Source organism: Phyllostomus discolor, chromosome 14 (assembly GCF_004126475.2).
Source record: "Phyllostomus discolor isolate MPI-MPIP mPhyDis1 chromosome 14, mPhyDis1.pri.v3, whole genome shotgun sequence".
NCBI lineage: Eukaryota > Metazoa > Chordata > Mammalia > Chiroptera > Phyllostomidae > Phyllostomus > Phyllostomus discolor.
The window spans coordinates 50,283,229-50,296,013 of NC_040916.2; the positions used below are offsets into that span (position 1 = coordinate 50,283,229).

General features: G+C 54.5%; 1 protein-coding gene across 5 annotated transcripts; it reads left to right on the forward strand.

The window, feature by feature from the left end:
• Nucleotides 1-205: 205 nt before the first annotated feature.
• Nucleotides 206-12,632, forward strand: LRRC71 (leucine rich repeat containing 71). 5 transcript variants are annotated; one of them, XM_028502860.2, is made up of 15 exons: nt 255-1,365; nt 4,612-4,761; nt 5,080-5,205; nt 5,290-5,365; nt 5,555-5,632; nt 7,542-7,610; nt 7,823-7,982; nt 8,059-8,142; nt 8,224-8,313; nt 8,850-8,999; nt 9,204-9,297; nt 9,663-9,751; nt 10,846-10,957; nt 11,370-11,491; nt 11,726-12,632. In XM_028502860.2, the coding sequence occupies exons 1-15, from the start codon at nt 1,206-1,208 to the stop codon at nt 11,843-11,845; spliced, it is 1,680 nt and encodes a 559-aa protein (XP_028358661.1). In that variant the 5' UTR covers nt 255-1,205; the 3' UTR covers nt 11,846-12,632. The 5 variants fall into 5 exon arrangements, with proteins under 5 accessions (XP_035871538.1, XP_035871539.1, XP_035871537.1 ...); XM_036015643.1 differs by having other exon boundaries at nt 260-1,365; nt 10,843-10,957; XM_036015644.1 differs by lacking the exon at nt 7,823-7,982 and having other exon boundaries at nt 212-1,365; nt 7,505-7,610; nt 10,843-10,957.
• The last annotated feature ends 153 nt before the right edge of the window (nt 12,633-12,785 follow it).

Here is a 12,785-nt window from a genome sequence, read left to right on the forward strand (position 1 = left end):
ATTGGCAAGTTGCATGTTCTGAGAGTTAATAGACTGCACAGGTGGGAGCCTTGCCCCAAACTGACATTTTAAAAAAAGACTTTATCTGTTTATTTTTAGACATAGGGTAAGGGAGGGAGAAAGAGAGGGAGACAAACATCAATGTGTGGCTGCTTCTTGCGCCCCCTACTGGGGGCCTGGACCACAACCCAGATATGTGGCCTCACTGGGAATCGCATCCCCAACCCTTTGGGTCACAGGCCCGCACTCAATCCACTGAGCCACACCAGTCAGGGCTCAAACTGGCATTTTTATAGGGGAACAGTGACAAGCTGAAAGGTCGGGAGGGCTGGGGGTGGCATTGGGGAAGTGGCACTGAGTGGGGTGTGGAGACTGGAGGCAGGAAGGCAGACAGGAGAGGGCATACTCAAATGGGGGCCCAGCAGGGTCTGGACTACCTGAGGACTTTGAATCCAAGGTTTCTATAAAGCATTACCAGCCTCATTAACTCATTAGCAGATCAACTAAGTTCCCAGACCTGAGGAGGCCAAGTAGATGCAGTGGAGAATATTGTGGGTCTGTCTGGGCCTTTTCCACCAGGACCCCTTTCCTTACAGGCTCGGAGGGCGGGCCCAGAGAGAGGATCTACCCCCACAGGGACTCTCCTTAGATTCCTCAGACACACCATCCCTGATAGGAGCAGCCAGTTCCTCACTTTCTTGGACTCAGTTTCCTAGGGGACTTTGATGGCTGGGCGCTGGCCTTAGCCCCACACCTCCTCCTGGTCTCGTCTAGCCCTGTCCTTTCAGCCCCGGCTCAGGTCTTGGACAGGCCTTGGCTCTCTCCCTTCCCACGGGGTTTGCTGGGCCAGGTCCTTCGGGGCTCACCTGCTCCCACGTCCAGCTATCTTACGGCTCTGCCCTGGCCCCGCTGTTTCCCCGGCTCCCGCCGGACGCACTCACCAATGGCTCCGCCTCCACCCCTGCTTTGAGTCGGCAGCGCCCCCTGTCGGCCCGCGTGCACTCTGCGGTTATACCAGGTTCCACCGGCTCGCCCAGCTGGTGCCGTTGTCATGGAGAGGGACGCGGAGCCCACCCACTGCGGACACGCCAGGCCGGTGGACGCTGAATAGAAACCTCTTATTCGGACACCGCCTGCAGAATCACCACTCGTTTTGCCTCTTCACTCCTGTGAGGGTTCCCAGGGTCGCTGCGGACGGCACCACTATGTCTGGCGAGGTCAGCGCGACTGGGGCGTCACCCAGGGCCCCGCGTCCGGGGACTCAGAAGTCGTCCAGCACAGTGACCAAGAAGGGGGATCGCGGGGCCAAGGAGAAGCCAGCGACCGTCCTGCCCCCGGTGGGCGAGGAAGAGCCCAAAAACCCTGGTACGTTGGTGGCGAGATTAGGGGATCAGGTTTCGAGGCCTTGAGACTGAGGCTCCATGTGCTGCCACCAGCCAGCCCCTCGTGACTCTGGCTTGTCAGGTTGGACGATGCGCTGTAGTTGTGCTAGGCACTGAACTGGATGTGCAGAAAGACGCTCTGGTGGGCGAGATAGACTAACCAGGAAATAATAATAGAATTTCTAGTGCAAAGAAGTGCTGTATGGAAAGGGCTCCACTGACTGTAGCTAGCTCCCAGCACAGGTGAGAGTGTTATAAGTGGTAACTATTATTAGACGTGTGACCATGGGCATGTTACTTCTCTGTAGTATGGAAATGTGAGTCCTGCCCCGCCTAGGAGGTGAGAACAATGGAGTTGATGGTGAAAAAGTGTTTTGTAAACTGCAAATTCATGTGTTCATTCAACAAGCATAGATTGTGTACCCACTGTGTGCCGAGCTCCCTGTTCCATCTTGCGATATGAATCCCAGTTTGCCTGACATCACAGTTCCTGAATTTCAGCTTGGCAGATGTTTGAACTGAATTGATATTAAAGAACCCACACTCTGCTTTGGGATGCTGACAAATGCAATGAAATGTGATAACATGTATGAGAAAAGAAGGACCAGGGAATGATGGGAGGACACCAGAAGGTGCCTGCTGTTCGGCCGGGTACAATACAGACAATGAGACAGGCACAGTGCTGCATGGATGGAATGCATGTTCTCAGGGAAAAGAAAACCATGAGAAGAGTATATAAGTAGGAGTGTGGCCTTGTGTGTTGCAAGTGATAGAGCCCAAACCCAAATTAATTCTCTACAAAGGGGAATTTATTGGAAGGTTTCTTGATTCACAGTCACCAGTTTTGCCATCAGAGAGGGACAGGAACTTGCTGTCTCTAGACTTCCCATAAAACAAGTTGGGAAGAGTTTGTCAGACCTTGGTCAGGGGCCACCTCTCTGTCAGTGCTGGTGGCTGAAGGGAGGGAACCATGAGAACTGGAGAAAGAGCATTTCCAGAAGGAGCGACAAGACAGAACCCAGTTACATTAAATACACACATGCACACACACAACCACTCTGTATGGAAAATGGAGTGGAAGGGGGAGAGAATGAAGGCAGGGAGATGGGTTACAAGAAATTTCAATGGTCCAGGTGAGGGACAGTGGTAGTTGGAATAGGGTATGAGGGAGAATGGATTAGCTTCCTTGGAGAAGTACTTTGGAGGCAGAAGTAATAAGAATCGGTGTGGTGCCGCATGGGAAGGAGAGTGAGGAACACAGCAAGAATGATTCCTAGGTTTCTGGACTGGCACTGGGTGGACTGAGGTGCAGATGGGAAAGCCCGAAGGAGGAGCATGTAAGGGAGGACCTCCATGAGCTGATGTCAGTTAGTTTGCTGGACACCTGGGTCTGGAGTGCTGAAGAGAAGTCAGGCCTGGAGGTATGGCTTTGGGGCCTGCTGACATTTGGATGTACTGAAGTCCTGGGAATGAAAGTGAGTCACCGAGGGTAGGGGGGGAAATACAACCAGAGGGAAGAGAGGGCTCAGGACTCAGGATTAGAGATCTCCGAGGAGGGGGGACTGGCAGGGGAGGCTGCTCAGCCTCAGGTGGGCAGAGAGGTGGGAGAGGGTGGGAGTGATGACTGCAGAGGGACACTGTACAGGGTGGTACAGAGGTTATGGCAGTTTTAGTAGATGCCATTGTGAGCTGTGGTGGGCAAATGTCAGGCTCAAAAGAGGTAAGGAGTGAGGGCAGATGTAGGGAGATTTATGGGTGTAGAGGAAATCCCATCTGGTCGCTTCTGTATCTCAAGAAACTATGAGGCCAGGTCACTGGTGAGCCCAGGGAAGGAGTGTGGGAGCGGAGGGGAGCGGGAGCTAGGCCCAAGTGCGGCCCTTTCTGCTCCGTCACAGACACAGACTGTTTGCAATGTCGCCTGAAGTTCCGCTGGGCGGCGCTGTTCTAGAGCAGCAGCTCTCAAGGCGCTGGGCTTGGACCAGCAACAATGGCGGCAGCCATGAGCTTGTTGGAAGTGCAAACTGATGGACTCCACCCAGCCTATGCAATCAGAATCTCTGCAGATGGGCCCAAGAAACTGTTTTAATGGGCTCCCCTGGTGATTCTTACAGTTTGAGAATCTCCATTGTAGAGAAAGGTGGAGTGCATGAAGAAGCAAGGAAGGGCTGCAGGCTCTCTCAGCAGAGGGAGCAGCCCAGGAAAGCAGGTGGTGTGCAGGAGTCAGCTGGGCAAGGGGTACCCCCAGGCCCCCTGTGCCTCCTCTCACCTGCTTTGTCCACCAGCCAACATTTCTTGTGTGTCTGTGTGCCCTGGTAGCTGGGCATGTGAGGAACATGTGCCTCGTCCCTTTTCTGCAGCAGCCCCAAATCTTTCTGAGTCCTGGCCCCACACCTTCCCAGCACGCATCCTCCCACACCCTCCGGTGGGCTCTGCTGTAGCTGCAGGAGTTCTCTGGTCACAGCGCCTGCAGCACCTGCCTGCATCCTGGGCAGCGTTGCTGTGGGGGCCAGGCCTCTGGGCCCTTGGAAGAGCAGGCTGGCACCAAGCCAGCCCTCCGCCTCCAGGTTCCCCATATTCAGGAGCCACTTCTTCCCAGATGCCCATGGGGGAGCTGGAAAAAGCAGGGTCTCTGGGGACTCAACATCTCAGGTTTGAGTGGTGGGATGTAGGGGCATCTGTCTGAATTTATACAATGCTTGAATGAGTTGATGTCTCTTAGAGACATATTCTGAACAGTGCAGCACAGGAGTAAGTGTTGTGTAAATGTTTGCTAAACAGATGAAAGCTGCTGCTCCACTGGACCTCAGGGTGCCCTGAGGGCCGGGCATGGGGGTGACGAGGTACTCCTGGGTTGTTAATTCTTTTGCTCACACAGTCCTGAGGCTTCTTGGGCTTCTTTCTTCCTGTGGCCCTGGGCAGCGCCAGCAAGGAAGGGACAAGGGAGAAGGCTGGGCTGAGGACACGCTGTGGGAGACAGAGCCCCCCTGGGGAGCTGAGAGCCAATGGAAGCCGCCATGAACAACGGGGTGGGTGGAGGAGCCAACACAGTCCTCCCGGTAGTCCTTTCTCCCAGCTCTTGGTTTCCCACAGTTTTCAGAGTGGGTCTTTACAACACCTCAGAGGGGGGTCTACCTACCCTGAGGCCAAGCACAGAGCAGTGGAGTTGAGAACAAGGGCGGGCACTGACATGCGGGCCCTGCCCTTGCTGTTCCCCCGCCTGGGCCCGCAGAGGAGTACCAGTGCACTGGAGCCCTCGAGACCGACTTCGCCGAGCTCTGCACCAGGTCCGGCTACACAGACTTTCCCAAAGTTGTCCTGCGGCCCCGCCCGCACCCAACCTCTCTCCCATCTGCCTCCTTGTCGGAAAAGCCCACCCTGGGTGAGTGGAGCCCTGGGGTGCCTGCTACAGCCACTCGGTCCATCCCCAGCCTCCCATCCACCGAGGGCCGAACTGCGGGGTCACAGGGCAGAGTGGCTGAAGGGGGGAGTAGCAGGTGGGATGATGGGTGGGGGAGTCTTCTGGCTTAGCCGCCAAACCAGGCAGAACCTGGCCTGAACCCCCACAGCGACGACCGGCCAGCGTCTCACACGTCTGAACCCTCCAACCCCGCCGCACGCATGGGAGCCATCCCCCTCCCGGGCCGCCTTTGAGCAGGGTCCTCCCTCTTCACCGTCTCCTTGCACCCCTGTCTGCTAGACGACCAGCGGCTGTCGGGTTCTTGCAGCCTCAACAGTCTGGAGAGCAAATACGTGTTCTTCCGGCCCACAATCCAGGTGGAGCAAGAGCCAGAAGACAAGTCCGTGAAGGAAATCTACATCCGCGGTGGGCATCCCTCCCCTGCCCCGCTCCCTCACCCGCCAGCACCTTCCCGAGACCTGAGGGACCTTCCTCCTCTCCCTTCTGCAGGCTGGAAAGTTGAGGATCGGATCCTGGGCATCTTCTCTAAGTGTCTGCCCCCCCTCAGCCAGCTGCAGGCTATCAAGTGAGAAGACATGGGGAGGGGGAGGGCCCAGTGTGGGTGATGGCTCAGGAGAAAGAACCGAAGGAACAGGGCAGATCCTGGGGAGGTGGGAAAGTGCAGGGGTGGGGCGCGGTGAGGAAGGGTGCGCTGGGAGGACGGTGTGGGGAAGGCGGTGTGGCTCCAGCGGTGTCCTGTGCTTTCCACCAACAGCTTGTGGAAGGTGGGGCTCACTGATAAGACCCTGGCCACACTCATCGCCCTCCTACCTCTCTGCTCACCCACTCTCAGGTCAGCCGAGGCGAACAGGCAAGCTGGGAGGCCCCCCCATACCTGGTAGCCAGGCTGAGTGGGGGTGGTCAGAGGGAGTAGTTTGGGGGGGGGGCAAGTGGCAAGTCCCAGCTCCTAAGGGCCTTTGCTGGCATCCCTATGGAAATGGGGTTCAGCTGGTGTCTGGTGGGTTTTGAAGCTCCCATCTAACACAGAGTTCCTTTTTCTGCCTACACCAGTGCCCAAGGGGCCGGATCTTTGTGGCCTCATCCCTCTCCTCTCCATCAGTCCTACCACGACACTCTCCCTGGAGTTTTTCCCTTGTTCTCTGAGGGCTGGGGCCTGACACAGTACTAGGGGCTGGTTTTTATCCTCCAGGACCTGGCAGTCCAGTGAGGGAGGGAGAAGGATTTATGATGAGATACTGCAGGACGATGTGGGGACTGTGGTGGCAAAAAAGTGGTTCATGGGGGGAGGGAGTGGGAGCAGAGAAGTAGTGTTACCCTATGGGTGTGGGGCACAGTGACATGGAAGGCTGCTTGGAGGAGGTGGTGGGGAGCTGAGCCTTGAAGGAGGAGCAGGAGGGGCGCAGGCAGGGAGTTAGGGAAGGAGGAGCAGGAGCAAGGTGGGAGGTAGTGTAACTACAGGTGTGGTTTGCTGTATAAAGGACAGAGCTGGCTGCCACTCCTTGCTCCTTCTCAAGGCTCCCCCTGCCCCCTTGACTGCTCTCGTTTCTCAGATCACACCCTCAGCCCTATGCACTGGCTTGTCTGTCTTCCTTCCATGGGTGGCACGGACGATTCTTGTGGGACTGAATCGTCTTCAGCTGGAGGTCCTTAACACTCTGAATAGAATACCATGGAACTTTGTTTTATTCTCATGGTAATTAGACACAATTTAGCCAGCAGAAAAATAACTACACAATTTATTTAATATGTAAAAATAAGTTACATTGACATAATAAACATAATTTAAAATGAATATAATCGTTTAGATGACAGATGAGCCAGACTGAAGGGTTAAGCAATGATAATATATCATGGGAGAAAATTTTGAAAGAGAAATTTCTAGTCATTAGTTCAATTTTTGTTGTGACTTAGAAAACGGCCTCTGTTCTCTAAGCAATATTGGAGAAGTCACTGCCTTGTGAACAGGCCATATATTAGTTATTTATTGCTGCATAACAAATCACCTATAAACTTAATGGCTTAAAACAACAGACATTTATTATCTCAAAGTTTCTTTGAGATAAATCTGGATGTAGTATAGTGGGTGCTTCTGGCTCAGGCACTGGTAAGGTTGCAGTTAAGCTGTTAGCTGGGGCTGCGGTCCCCTCAGCTGGGTTTGCAGCATCTACTTCCAAGCTGACTTTTGTGGCTGCTGATACATAGCTGTGTGTCCACAGCGGGGTGGGAGCCCACTGTAAACAGCCTGAGTGCCCTCTCATCACATGGCAGCTCATGGTGACCCAGGGAGTGCTAGAGAACATCCAAGGTTGAAGCCACAGTCCTTTTCGTAAGCTAAACTTGGAAGTGACATCCCATTACTGTCGCCAGATTCTGGTAATCAGACATGAATCACTAGGTCCAGCTGCACTCAAGGGGAGGGGATTACACAAGGGTATAGATACTAGGATGTGGGGATCCTTGGAGTCATTCTAGAGGTCACTGTACTGGAACTTTAGAGGTCACTAATTCTGGGGTGTGATCTGATCCCTTTGCATGGCCACACCTTTGGACTTTTAGTCTGGAGAACTAAATTACATTTAGTTCTTATGTAATTAAAAATTCTCATATAATTTCCTATATTGGGATCCATCCTTTGACTTTGTTTCCAAGCTGCTCCTCAGAGCCCCACACTTCCTTTCTGCCCGCTTTCTTCACCTGGCCTCAGTGGTGCTCCCTGGTTCTCAGACCAACCCCATCCTCAGGAAGGTGTCTCTGGAGGGGAACCCACTGCCAGAGCAATCATATCACAAGCTCATGGCACAGGACAGCAGGTGAGACTCCTTCCCCCACTCCCTTTCTCTGGGTCTGCCCTTATTGCAAGTCATCCCTAGTCCCCTGGTGCACCTCCCCAGGCTCCCTGAATTCCTACGCCCCCAATCTGAGACCCAGTGGCCCTCCTCATGCCCCCAAGTTCCCTAAGATTCCAGTGCACGCTCAGGACCCCATGTTTCTAGTGACCCTCATTCCCCTTCCCACTGCCTAGGATCGCGCACTTGTCTCTGAGGAATAACAACATCGATGACCACGGGGCGCAGCTCCTAGGCCAGGCTCTGTCCACACTGCACAACTGCAACCGAACCCTGATCTCGCTCAACCTGGGCTTCAACCACATCGGGGACGAGGGCGCTGGTTACATTGCCGACGTGCGCGCAGCGGGGGTCAGACCCACGGAGCCTCAGGGCTCAGGTCCGAGGGCTCATGCACCTTTCCTCCCTCCAGGGCCTCCGGCTGAACCGCTCCCTGCTCTGGCTGTCCCTGGCCCACAACCGCATCCAGGACAAGGGCGCTCTGAAGCTAGCCGAGGTGGGTCTGCTGACTGGACGGGCTAGTTGGGTGGACCCGGCTGCGAGGTGGCGTCTGACTGCGCAGTGCCACCTGGCCCAGGTTCTGCGGCCCTTTGAGCTGACACACACCGAGGTGGTGGAGCGGCGCCGCCTCCTGCTGGAAAAGGGGACTCAGGAGCGCTTGCGGTCGGTGAGCAGCCCTCAGCCTCTTCCTAGGCGGATGTTTCTCAGCAAGCTAGCCATGTCACAACCTGCCTTCTGCCGCGATTGTCCTGCTGTGTGACTTCTGCACAGGCCTAGCAAATGTTTGGGCTCTCACTGCAGAACCTCTTCACGGGCAGTAGAATGTATTGGTTAAGAGAAAGGAATAGATCTGGATTGCTAGACCCTGAAATCCCTTGTGAGGTACCAGCTTGTGGTCTTGGCGTGTTACTCACAGGATTGTTGAGAGGGTTAAATGACTTAATGCATGTAAATGCACTGAGAACAAAGTGAGAGTCCGATCCCCTACTCCCACCCCTACCCCCGCCCCACCCAGCTTATTCCCAAGTCCCTCTGCCCTTTCTTCTCAACCCCTAGAAGCCCCAAACAGATTACTTTAGCATTTAGGCAGGCAGATGGGGGGCGGGATGCTGCCAGTAGGGCTGCCACCCAGGCACAAGGCTTCCCCTCCCTAGGCAAGGGGCACTGGCTTGTGCCTCTCTTTCCTCCCCTCTGTGAGCACAGCCTTCCTCCTCTCGACATGGGGACTCCAAAACAGACCGTGAGAAGAATCAGCTGGCGGGAGCCAGCAGTGTTGCACTGGTGGACAAGACAGATAAGATGCAGACAGTGAAGACCCCTAAGAGCCTGGGCAAGAAAAAGGAGAAGTCAGGGGTAGGTGTGCTGTGGGAAGAGAGCCTTGGGCACTCTTGAGATGAGCAGAGAGGAAACTTCCACGGTGCACTGGTGGAGTGGGGAGGGAAGAAGGCCTTCGAAGTCCCACTTCAGGTCCAGGGTCCTAACACTGGCCTCTTCCCAACCAGTTCCCCATTCCCCATGGAGGGAGGACTTTAATTGGTCTTCTTATATCCTCCACAGGAAGTGGTGAAGAAAGAGGAGAAGTCGGGGTCTGGGCAGTCACCCACACAAGGGACCCCAAAGAAGGAAGACTCTACAAAGGCAGGCAAGGGGAGTAAGTGCTGGTACTCCTCTGCGGCATCTTGGTTAGGAGGAAGGAGCATGGGGTGCGATGCAGGAGGGGTGAGCTAGTCTTCTGGGCATGTCCCTCTGAATCTGTTTCCTTCTGTTGGGAGATGATGTGGAAAGCCCCGCCTGGCCCCACATCCTGACCACTGCACCCCACACTTGTTTCCCTGGGCTGGAACCCCATGATCCTGCCCTCAGGAGAGGACCTCCCTCCAGCTGGGGGTCCCTGCAGCTGTTCCTATTGCACCCAAACCCAGTTTGAAAAGTCACCTTCCTCGCCCAGCCCTTCTCTCAGGGGAGCCTGGTATTAGAGGTCTGCACTGTGCATTCTGGCTCCTCTTTCTGCTCCAGAGGTAACCATCCCTGAGCAGAAACCGATCAAGGGAAAAGGGCCAAAGACTGGGAGCAAAGAGAAGCGCAGCATCCTCCTGGAGTCAGAGGTAGGCTGCGGGGGCCGGGGGCTAGGGAGCATGTCTCTGGGACACAGCCCCATCCCCGGGTTTGCTGGGGGTAACGGTGCCTCCTTGTCTTCCCTTCAGGCTTGAGGAGGCCCTCTTTTTCTTGATTAGCTCACACTTTTTATCCTGTCTCCAATCAGTTTGCTTCCCAAAAGGCCATTGGCTTAGCACCACCACTTGCTGGCCCTGCTGGCCTTTCTGCCCTGGGAACAGCGCCCCTCTCAGCAGCTGCCAGGGAGGCAGGATGTTTCATAGCCACAGTGCTGCCCCACCCTGTGCAAGGCTCCTTCAGACTCTCTCTCCTTTGCTCTGGAGCCCGCCTTTTCCCTTTCAACTTGGGCCAGTTTTTCCTTGCTTCCCGGACTGCCAACCATAGCTGCCAGCTCTCCAGCTGTTGGTGGAGTCAGCTGCTGCAGGAAGGCTATCCATCAGACCTCCCCTGCTTTAAACAGGGAATGCTGCTTCCTCTTTAGGAGGCTTCTCTGGCACCTTCACAAGATCTTACAAAGGGGACAGTTGGGTGGAGAAAGGCGGTGAGGCTGCTTCTCATTCTCTTGTCCCCTTTGGATCCAGGCTGCTGTTTCTCACCAAAGACTGTGGCACCTTTTTCTCATCCTGACTTCACCTGTCCCTCCAATCACCCGCCCCAGTGCTCTAGCCCTTAGGAAACAGTAAAACCCGAGTTTGACATATTGCTTCAGGCCTTTGACCACCTGTTTTCTTTGCCCGGAACACCTTTCCTCTCATCTTCATCTGGTGTCCACCACGTACCATTCAAACTTCAGGTCACCAGTCTGGGAGACTGGGCTGGGAGTCCCTGCTTTGTGCTTTCACAGTACTCTGAGTTTGCCTCTGCCACTTGTCACGGATACGGTATTACCATTTCACCCTTTGCACCCGCCCTCCACCCCAGTTGCTTCTTGAGGGCATGGGTGTATTTATTTTTGTATCCCCGGCACCTAGGATAGATAGAGCCTGGACTATAGCTGGCTCTTAGAACATGCATGTTGAGTGAATGAATGGCCTGTTGACCAGCTCCCCTATCCTCTGCTGCAATTAGTACTCTACTTTAGCAGCTGGTGGCTGAAACCACTGAGATGGTCAATCCTCTCTTGGAGCCTGTGGAACACCGAGATGGGAAGGTTTTCATGCCTGGGAACAAGGTCCTTTTGCACCTCAACCTCCTCCGTATGTGTGCCAACTACCTCTGCTCTCCTGTCATGAGGTTCCTTGGGCCCCATTCTGCCCCAAGGGTGCCCCCACCCTGAGGTTGTACCCCAGAGTACAGCCTGGTTCTCCCATGGTTGCACATCATGGTGTCAGAGGTCCTTCTGCAGGGGCTTTAGGGTGACAGGAAGTCAGGCCCTGAGATGGGTAATTTGAGGGTAACAAGGGGAGTGAGAGAGAGAAATGGGGGTTGGAAAATAAAAAGGCTGAGGGAGTTCATTCAGACGGAGTCAGAGAAGTGAAGGAGAGTTGGGGTGAAGGGCTAGGTTAGGAGTCTTGGGCTGGAGAGCTGGGAGCTTGTTGTGGAGTAAGGCTGTCAAGGGTGTCCTGTGAGGGTGGTGGTTTGAGGCACCTTGTCTGCTTCTTTGACCAGGAAACCGCATCACTGAGGTGGGGCTGGAGGGCTTCCTCATCGTAGTGCAGTACCAGGCACAGTTCTCCAAGTCCAAGAGTATGTCCAAGGGTCCCGTGGGGCTGCTGTGGCTCTCTCTGGCGGTGAGTCCCCATCACTATCCTGCAGCTTCTGTGCCCTCCTGTTTCCAAGGCAGGTCTGTGGTTGCCCTGGTTCTTTTGATCACAATGTAACTTCCATCTGTCTTGGTGCAAGACAAGCAGTCACACCCACTCTGCCTTTTGTCCACATCCCCCAGCCCCTCACCCGTCCTGTTCCAGAGAACCTATTTCCATCTCTTGTCACATACCAAACCAGCCTTCCTTTTTCTCCTCCAGAAAAACTGCTTCTCCATGCAATGTCCTATGTACACCATGATTCAAGAGTTGATGCTGCCAAGGGACCCCATCAGTAAGGCCAAGCTCAGAGAGGAGGAGGCTATGGCTTTCTCCACCTAGTGCCTCCCGCTGACTCTGGGCCGCAGAAGCATTTTCTGTCCGTCTGGGCTTACTGCCCTGGGGGAGATCTCAGATCATTAACAAGGTCCATTGCTGTACTATTTTCCTTCAGGTTGTCGGAAAAACTTTGCTCCAGAGCTACTTGGAATGTTTGGACTGAGTCTGTTCGTGTAACATGGCCAGAAATGGCCAAATCGCTTCACAGTTCTGCTGGGTCCTTGCTTTTCTGCCACCCCGGGGGCCTAGTTCTTGCTCACTCAGGCCAGTCACTCTAGTGCGGATGTCCACAATCTGAAACCAGGGACACCCAGATGGTGTGGGGCCAGAGGTCTCAGGAGAGCTGGTGGCCCATCAGTGTGGCTTCCTGAGAGAACCTACCGACAAGGCCAAGAGCGCACAGGGCTGGGTTTTGTGTAACTAACATCCACTTTACAGGGAGCTTCCAGAGAAGTGTCCCTTCACCTCTGGGCAGATTTAACCTGGTCCATCTCTTCATCCTGTTGCATTCATTGACAGGGACTGCTCTCCCTGCTGAGAACTCTCTTGGCGAGGCTCAGTGGCTCAGTGCCTGCGTCTGATCACCTGGGGTGCTGCTCAGCCTCCAGGTGGCTGGCTGAGCTTCTGCAAGAAAACTTCATCAGCTGTTTGGATTCCCAACACTGAGCACATTACAGGTGCTTGGCAAGGATTAGTTACCTAAGCTTCTCCAGTTATTCCTGCCTGAGTCCTTCTAAAGTAAAGCTTCAGTGAAACTTCACAGCCCCATTCTTATCCCTACACTTTGCTTTTTAAAAAAACACTTTATTTTTAGAGACAAGGAAAGGGAGGGTGAACGAGAAAAACAATGATGGGTTGCCTCTTGCACTCCCCCAATTAGGGACCTGGCCTGCAACCCAGGCATGTGCCCTGACTAGGAATCGAACACACGTTTCAGTGTGTG